Consider the following 9,361-nt stretch of genomic DNA (forward strand, 5'->3'; position numbering starts at 1 on the left):
TGCTCCACAATTGTCTTCTTTACTACTTTTCCAGCCTCTGAATCAGTCTAATTCTCAGGCCTCAGCTGTCCTGGCAGTCATGACCATCCTAGAACAATGAAAGAAGTTGTTTAAAGATGCAGCCACCACTGAGAGATTCTGGGCTCACTCCAGATCAGAGGTTTGCTCACAAGAGAGTGGGGAGCACAACCAGGGAGGATATTGTCTTCCCTGAGAATGGGGTGCCCCCTGGAACTTCACCAGAAATTCAACTCTCAGAGTTGTTGTTTAAAAGTGTAGCAGTTGTGGGGGCCACAGGACTTCCTTGAGATGGCATGTTGGCACACTGTGGCAAAGGATGGGTTGGGTTGGAAGGGGCAGGAGCTTCAGTTGTGTCAAATTTAAAATAAGAGGGTAGGATCAAAGGATCTCTAAGGTCCCTTCCAGTTTTAAATCTTTAATCTTATGATAATAAGAAATTCAATGCTTCAAAACATCTTTTTACCATGGATGGTAGTGAAAAAAAAATCACCTTTTAGAACTTTAGTGATTAAATTCTCTAAAATCTACCAGGTTGTTTATTGATACAAAACAGACACTATTTGTTGATAGGCCTATTGGCATGACTTGGAGAACCCAGGGTCATCTCCCTCTTGGTATCAGAGTAGAACTTTCCCGGAGGATTGTTAAATATGTGCAACTAATTATAATATAAGGGAGACAGTGGGTTACAATGGAAAGAACAGTGGCCTAGGTAGAAACTAAAAATCTGGGCTCCATTACCAGCTTTGCTATTTATTGATCTTAAAGTCTTAGGCACTTATTGAATCTCTCCAGGCCTCAGTTTCCTCATCTCTTTAGAACTGAATGATATGGTCATAAAGTGCTTTAAAAGTTTCTCAACAGTAAATGATGGATTGGGAGACTTCTGATGTACCTTTGAGCTCCTAGGTATGCCTTTCCCATCTTACCCTCTTCATAACAACCATGAGGTGGGTTGTTGAAGAGATAGCAGTGTCATAGTGAAAAGTCTGAGTACAAATTCCATTTCTGCTAATTAACAACAAGAGAAAATGACTTCTCAGCCTCAGTTTTCTCATTTGGAGAATGGAGAGGTAACAATCCTTGTGCTTCTCTATCTCAGAGAGCTGTTATATGTTTAAAATGATATAATGTTTGAAAAGAATTGTGTCAGCTGTCATTATTACAGCATCCTGCCTTGGTAACTAAATGATGTCTAAGGTTCTTTTCACGCCTTCTGATAATTCAGCCATATGAACTTGTGTAATATCCTCATCTCTGTTATATCCAGCCGAGAATGAAAAAGTATTACTCAGAATTCAATGCCAGAATCACCTATTAAGCCTGCAAGGAGGATTCTGTAGAATTTGTACCAGCTGTGAAGATCTTTTAGCACCTCAGCTTTCCTCAGGGATGCTTGTCTGGATCAGTCTATGCTGAAGGGTTCTCAGCGTCTTGCTCAGGGTGATGGAACTAGACTAGACTCTTGCCTCTTCAATCTGTGTTTCCAGGATTTGACATCTTCATGTGCTCAGGCATATTCCTTAAATAGCAAATGTCTTCAGACAGCGGTCTGAACAGAAAAGGTTGGCATCATTGTGTAAACTTGACTTGTGAAGTCACAATGCTTCTTGTTGTTGTCATTTATGAACCAGAGCAATATGCTCCTTCGACAGTTGCTTTCCAAAGATGCCATCCAGTTGGCTTTTCCCTGCATTTGCAGAGAAATGCCTTTGAATCAGTCATAATGTTCTGTAGCAGCTGTAAGATCTAGTGCTGGAAAGTGTCTTATAGAATCTCATCTATAATGGGATGATAACACCTGCTCTTACCTACCTTGTAGGTATGTATTGAGTTTCTTATGGGATAGAAATCATCTAGTACTTTGCAGACTTTGAGGCACTATGTAAATGTGTGCCATTATCATTAGTCCAACCCTCCTCTTTTACAGATGAAGGAATTGAAAGCTTGAAAGTTCAAGTGACTTGTTAAACATTACATAGGAAGTAAGTAGGAAGTTAGGGTAGGGCTTTTGGCTCCGGGTTCAGTTCTTTTTCATACAATGCTGCTTCCAATCTTGTGACTGGGAAAATTAACCAGCAGAGTTTTAGTTAGAAGGTAGGAATAGGGATAATATTGATGACTTTCAGCAAAATTGTGGCACATCTCATTTTCCCAGCTTTTTCTCATGCTGTGCACCATTAGTATTCATATTCTATGGGATAATCAGTGAATGGCTCAAGTGCATGGTTCTGATAGCCTTTGATGCTTTTTATTACAGAGCACTGTAGCTGAAGAATGAAGATTCTTCATAATTTAGTTAAGATGCTCACTTACCGTGTCTGTGTGATGATAAAATTGTCAGTCAATTCAGTTCGAAAAAAAAAATCAATCAAATCTAAATAGAGCACTTCATTGATTAGATGAATTTTTTACTTTTCACCTAGCCTTTGTGATCCAAGGCTGTGTCCATCTGATGCAATAATGACATATTAAAAGGTGAAAAAAATTCCCTAAACCAAACTTCCTTCCTCACCAAATAGCTTTTTTGTTTCGTTTTGTAAGGCAGTTGGGGTTAAGTGACTTGCCCAGGGTCACACAGCAAGTAAGTGTCAAGTATTTGGTATGAGGCCAGATTTGAACTCAGGTACTCCTGACTTCAGGGCTGGTGCTCTATCCACTGCGCCACCTAGCTTCCCCCGTCACCAAGTAGTTAAAAGGCATTTGAGATCATGGAGCAAAAAACAAAACAAAACAAAACAAAAAAACCCCAAACCAAAAAAACCCCACCCAATTACCTGACTAAACCTCTCTGTTTTCTTTTCTTTTTTAAAAAATTCCCTTCATTCAAAACAGTCTCTGTGAAGACTGCCATAGAATAAAGGGAAGAAAATAACATAGTAAAAAAAGGTGATTTTCATTCCAAGAGAGAACTCCAACTCTGTAGAAATTATGACTGATGTTGTAATGGGATCAAAGAGCATTTAATTAATTGAGAGCTTATAGAAACCAGCACTTACTGGTTTTGTGTCAACTGAGAATGACCAGCAGTATTTCTTTTGATATGAAAGGTATCATTTCTTAGGTTAAAATTCTAAGTTCCCTGAAATTCATGCTAACTCCGAACCTAAAAGCATCATGGGTTTGCCATTCCCTGTCACAATACCCAAAGATTCAGAATGACACACACACCTTCTTTGTACCCTTTCTAATAGCTCATCAAAAATGATCTAATTACAAAAAGGCCCTACCAGGGGAGGATCAGAAAGATACCAGGGAATCCAGAAAAGAAAAGATGGATAGCAATATGAAGTGTTCTTAAAATTTTGGGGACATAATTATTATATTTTCTTTCAGTAAATTTCCTTAACTACTGTTTAAGAAAGCCTAAATTATACTACAAACTAAATAGTTTGAGCACGGGGATATTTTCTTATCTGGGTTAAACCATGCAAATATGTACAATACATGCATGCAAATATATACAATACGTAAACATAATGCAATATATAAATATATGCAAAGATACAAAATACATTGCCAACACACATGTACATACATAATATATACAAAGAAAATGAACTTTTCTTTCCCATCTGGCCTCATATTGACCTGACTGATTATTGTACTGGTATGCATTTGCATTCTGAACACAGTGACTTCCATAAAGAAGAAAATGCTCCTCTGCTGTTGAGACTGGCTACTTTAGGTCAGTAGCACCACCCAGAGTTTAAACTGGGAACTCCTTTCAAACTGCAACTGTTTTGAAAACCCTAAAAACCTACACTAAGAACACAAAACCTGACTCTTTCCAGAATCTTCCACACTGGCAATGTTTCATATGAGAAAATATCTGTTTACTTTTTGACTTTTTATATCAAAGACAAGATCATTGCTTAGAACATGGCAACAGCTTGCATTTTTGCTATTCACTGCTCCTGTCGACTCAGTTTAAATTTAGACAACTCATTACTATTTTTTCTATGATAATATAAGGGGTAGTGTTGTTTAGAGAACTAGATCTGCAGTCAGAAACCAGGTTCCAAATCCTATTTCTCATATTAATTATGTTTTGTGGGCAAATCACTTAATCCTTATAAGCCTTAGGCCACTCTCTACTATTATGTGGTATAGATGAGTTGTCAGCCACCATTTGTTAAGCTATTCAGGTACCAGGCACTGTGTTCAGCACTAGAGATACAATGAAAGGCAAAAAACTGGTCCATGCTTTCAAGAATCTCACATTCTAATTCTGGAGGCAATAAGCAAACAGCTATGTACATTCAAGATATAGGCAATATAAACAGAAAGTAATCTCAAAGGGAAGACTCTATGGAATGACTCTTGTGGAATATGGGATTTGAATCTTTTACTGACTTATTTTAATTTTATTTTTTCTAAATTTCATGTAAATGAAAAAATTTAACTTTCATTTAAAAAAAATTGAGTTCCAAATTTTGAATTGAATCCTGAAAGATGCCAGGGAAATTAGGAGGTAGACATGAGGAGGGGGAGCACTGCAGTCACAGGGAACATGCAGTGCAAAGTCACGGAGGCTGGAGATTAGAGTATTGTGTGAAGAACAGCAAACAAGCCAGTTTAGCGGGATTTTAACATGCATAGATGAAGTGTATGATTAAAAAGCATGTGTTTGGAAAGGTTGTAAAATTCTTTGAGCGCTTTCCTTTTAAGATGATTTTTCATTATACTGTAGATATCTTGAGTATATAGTCGTTTGTCTGCTGTCTCTTCTGTTACAATGTGAACTCCTCAAGAGCAGGAACCATGTTTTGCCTTTCTTTGTATTCGCAGTACTTAGTAAATTCTTACTTATTGACTGACTAGCAACTTGTCTATATGTGGGTTTCCAAAAGCCTTAACGTAGTTTTGAGCTTTAAAACCACACTAAGATTTTTGGAACACCCTGTATATTTGGTCCTGGATGTAATAGGGAACTATTGTACTTTGTGGAATGGGGGAGTTGGTTGGCATCACCACTTTCCTGCAGTAAAGAAAATAATGGTTGCTTGACAATGTATGACAACAAACACACAGACTAGGAGTGGGGGTTGACTCCCAGTTTCTACTAGCTGTTGAAATGCCAGAACTCCTGGAATCTTAGCATCAGTAAAGCTGAACCCGCAATAGAATTACATAGCTTTGCCCTAGAAAGACAGACATTTAATAGGATTAAATATTTACTATAGAACTATAGTAGAATTCTTGGCTCAAAATGGAGATGGGTGTGGTTTATAGGTATGTGTGCACATGTGTATATGTACATGCATGTATGTACACACATGTGTATATGTACACACACGTGTATATGTACACATATGTGTATATACCAACATATCTATCCATATACCAAACACATAAAACATGGATCATGAGTGAAATTCTTAGCCCAACAACATAGAAATATATGAATAATGAATTTCAGGTGATTAAAAATACAAATCCCTAACAGTACTCCTAAGAATAGAAAACATACAACTATTTTTATAAAGAGAATTATAGAGTCTGGCAGTTGATAACTGTCTTAAGCCCAAGGGGAATCCTAGCACGTCTAGGAGGAGGAAAGGGAAGGGGAGAAAGCAGTGTGTGTGTGTGTGTGTGTGTGTGTGTGTGTGTGTGTGTGAGAGAGAGAGAGAGAGAGAGAGAGAGAGAGAGAGAGAGAGAGACAGACAGACAGACAGAGACAGACAGACAGAGATGGAGACAGAGATGGAGACAGAGACAGACAGAGACAGACAGACAGAGAGAGAGAAAGGAAGGAGAAGAAAGAAACAGAAACTAACAGAGACAAAAAGAGAAAATAAAAGAGAGAGGAAGAGAAGGAGGAGGGAGAAGTAGGAGCAGAACCATTAGGCTCCCTCAGTGACCTACAGACAGGAATAGAACAGGAAAGGTCAAGGACCCAAACTCTAGATTCCCGATCTACTACTTCCAATGAAGCTATATCCCATGCTCAGTCACATTTATCTCTTCTCAGCTTCTTTGCTGAGAGGTAATACAATGCATAGTCTCACTGAAAGCTCAGTTTGGAAAGTGAACAGATTTAAGTACCTCCTCAGGGTTCACAATATTGAATCAAGAGAATGCTGCCCTATGTCTTTCAACAATAAGAAGCCTCCCCCGCTCATCCGTGGTCTACGGGGGCACAATGGACTGGCAGAATCTAGGAGGGAGAGGGGCAGGCTCATCCATTTTTCTCATTTCCATTCAAACTATAGAATATCATTTATCAGTTGTGACATTACAAAGGTATATTGGAGATAGGGACACTTTGTAATATTCTTTCTTCATGGGATGACTCTGCCCATCTTTATACCTACCACATTATCAAAAAAAATGGAAGGAACTAAGGACACCTATAACAATCCATAAAGATATGTTATAATATTCTCAGCTGAAAAGGCCTGCATCTATCCTGAAAAGGATAGATGAAGATAAATGCTTTTTTGAAGTTAAGAGTAAACTATAAATTTAGATTCAATTCCACTTACCTAATTCAGCCTCTAAACAGACTCTAAATTTAGCTGTTAAACTTCTAAGATCATAAAATCACAGATTCATATCTAGAAGAAACCTTAACTATCAAGGAATGCAAGCCACTCATTTTATGGATGTGGAAATTGAAGCTCAGTTTCTGTTAACGTTGCTTGGCCATGGTGGAAGAGCAAATATTTGAACCTGCTTCCTTTGACTCCAAATCCCAACCCAACCCTCTTTATTAAAAAATGTGTAATTGATTCCTTGTCACTGGATTTTGTGGACCATTAATGGGTTGTGGGTGTGACATGTGGGGTGCAAAGTAAAGGGGTGAACTGGGGCTATGTTCAAAATTAAATTCATTCATTTTAACCTGCTCCATCAACTTCACTTATATAGCTCCATATGACCAGATATCTTGTTCCTTCTTACTTTGTCTAGCATTATGAAGACTTGAAGTTCATATTTTTATAACACAAATTCCTTTTTCTAGACAGCAGACTTTCACATATTATAAAAAATTTCCATCATTGTAACTGATAACTTCTTTCCACTTTTTTATTTTTGCAGCTCATCCAGTAAACGTATTACCATCCACATTAACGACGTCGAAAGTAGCCTACTTTAAGAGGAAATATGCAGAAGAAGAAGATTTACATCAAGATTACAATGGGTATTTTCCAAAAGTAAGTTATTTCCTGCATTTGCTCATCTGCCTTGGTTGGTAGGGGGAGTTTCTTCAATGGGAGCTCCTTACACAGACTAAAGCAGTGTTTATTTTCTTTCAAAGCTATTTCTTATTTACGTTGTCCTCAGAAGGAAAACCTGAGTGCTCCCTCTTCCAAGATAAAAATTACATTGATTGTTTTGTCCTTGCAGCACCTGATATTACCAGAAGACCGGACCTGCATTCTTAAACTTTCACTAGAGAAGCTCAGGTTTCTTGAAGACCCTGAAACCTATCTTCGAAGGTCTGTGCTGATCAACAATTTGTTGAGGAAGATCCACCTGGAGGCGGAGAAAGAGAGTTATGAATACTTTAAGGAAGCTCCCTGTTATAGGACTGCTTATTCTGATACAAGAAAACGGCTGAAGTTTATGGTACAAGAATGCTGCTCTCAGTCACTCTATTATGAAGAGCTGCATTCGTACCATATTGTGCCTTATTCTGCGGAGAATGCCATTTATGGAATGGGCTACACTAGCAGCCACTTGGAGCAAAATTCTCAGTTGCTTATTTATAAAATGAATTAAAGCAACTGTTAGGTTGATTTCCTATTTTTGTTTCTAAATGCTTGAACTGTTTTGAAATGAACAGGGTGCACTGACTGCTCAGTGCATTTAGGATCAAAGCTGAGATGCACTTTGAACTGAATGGAAGAGTACTTTGATTAATATTTAGCAGTCCTTAGTATCATCATATCAAATCAAAATTATGTCCATACATTCTAAAGTTTGAAGATAAAGTGCTTTTGGACACTGAGATCTCTTTTAAGATATGGTTTCTAATGTAAAATTGTTCATGCAGATTTTTAGACATTTTCATCTATATTTGTTATACCACCATGGGTGGAGAATAAAAAAAACTGAAAAAAGGAACAAATTCACCTGACAGTGTAGTCTCAATGGGGATAATGTATGGTTTGAATTTAACATCCTTTAAAAGATGAGAAAGTGGGAAGGTACTTTCAGAAATGCTTCATGTGTTTCTAAGCATTTGTGCCAAAGCATTTGCTGGGCACAATTCTCAGCCCCAAGAGCTAGAATTCAAAATGGGGCAGCAGATCCTGTAAATTCAGAATAAAACAGATTTTTTCGGGGGGAAAGAGACTTTAAATGGCTCCACTAAATTGTGCTCAGTTTTACTCATCTCATGGCTTAGTAGCCTTTGTTGCTGAGCAGTAAAATGTAGTGAACCCTATGTCTGGGTCTTGTTACCAGTCACAGTTTGTGGTGGGTCACTACTAAATAGGGATAATTTTATTTAATTTATTTAGTCATCTATGTTGTAGGCTGTGGAGCCTGGGGAAAGGGTGGGTGGGCAAACTTTTTCACAAACTGAAAATTAGTTGTTTTTTTTTTTCTTGTAGTTATCAAGGCTGGAATAAATCAGCAGATACGCTAAGATATTCTTGCTTTGACCATTTCTAAGTGTGTTCCAGACCACACAGTTTCAATTTTGCACTGGTCTTAGAATTAATCTCAAGCACTAATTGACACAGAGTTTCAGAGTGCTATTGGCATAACAGTTTAGGTAATCGTGTTTTGAAATGTGAAAGATGTTTATTTAATATATTAGATAGAGTTGTTAAATTGTTTGAGGTATTTTATATCATTTGAGATTTGAGCGTGATGTCCATCTTCAGTTTTTGGAATTTTGTCTTATCAAGCATGTTATGTAAAAAGGGTAATAAAGTGATCAAGTAGATTCGGAAAACTAGTTGCCAAAGGTATACCCAGAACAAACCAAAGACTAGTGTTAATGAGGCTGTGGCACTGGAAAGAAGAGTTGGAGATGAGGATTGCTTAGTAATGAAGAACAACACTCCTGATGCTTCTGCAACCTTGGTGTTTACTAATGTATTTGTTGATCATTTTTGGGACTCTTTACACAGAACAATAGAATGGTCAAAGGCCTTGCTTTAGGTGACAGATTACAAACCTTCAGTGATCATACTCCATCATTGGTGAAAAGGTGATGGTTTGTTATCATATGGTCCTGATGCTGAAAACAGACGCTTCACTCAGAAAATGATTTTCTGTTTGAGAGATGTGTAGCTTCTGACTTGACTCATGTTGTTTGTGCCCTATTGTGAACTATCACCATGTTGATCATGGGTGCACTTGGTATCAAGGATTATAAAAT

General features: G+C 37.6%; 1 protein-coding gene across 1 annotated transcript; it reads left to right on the forward strand.

Annotated features, from left to right (window-relative positions):
- The first annotated feature begins 1,681 nt into the window (after nt 1-1,681).
- Nucleotides 1,682-8,527, forward strand: LOC110208448 (SERTA domain-containing protein 4-like). Its single transcript, XM_020986504.1, has 3 exons — nt 1,682-1,843; nt 7,066-7,181; nt 7,375-8,527. Exons 1-3 carry the CDS (start codon nt 1,813-1,815, stop codon nt 7,747-7,749), a joined length of 522 nt encoding a protein of 173 aa, XP_020842163.1. The 5' UTR covers nt 1,682-1,812; the 3' UTR covers nt 7,750-8,527.
- Nucleotides 8,528-9,361: the final 834 nt, after the last annotated feature.

Source organism: Phascolarctos cinereus, unplaced genomic scaffold (genome assembly GCF_003287225.1).
Source record: "Phascolarctos cinereus isolate Bilbo 61053 unplaced genomic scaffold, phaCin_HiC Scaffold_3;HRSCAF=262, whole genome shotgun sequence".
NCBI lineage: Eukaryota > Metazoa > Chordata > Mammalia > Diprotodontia > Phascolarctidae > Phascolarctos > Phascolarctos cinereus.

Coding starts and splice junctions, on each gene's coding strand:
- LOC110208448 (XM_020986504.1), top strand. CDS start 1,813: ATGATAACACCTGCTCTTACCTACCTTGTAG. Junction 1,844..7,065: donor TGCTCTTACCTACCTTGTAG/GTATGTATTGAG, acceptor TTATTTTTGCAG/CTCATCCAGTAAACGTATTA. Junction 7,182..7,374: donor ACAATGGGTATTTTCCAAAA/GTAAGTTATTTC, acceptor TTGTCCTTGCAG/CACCTGATATTACCAGAAGA.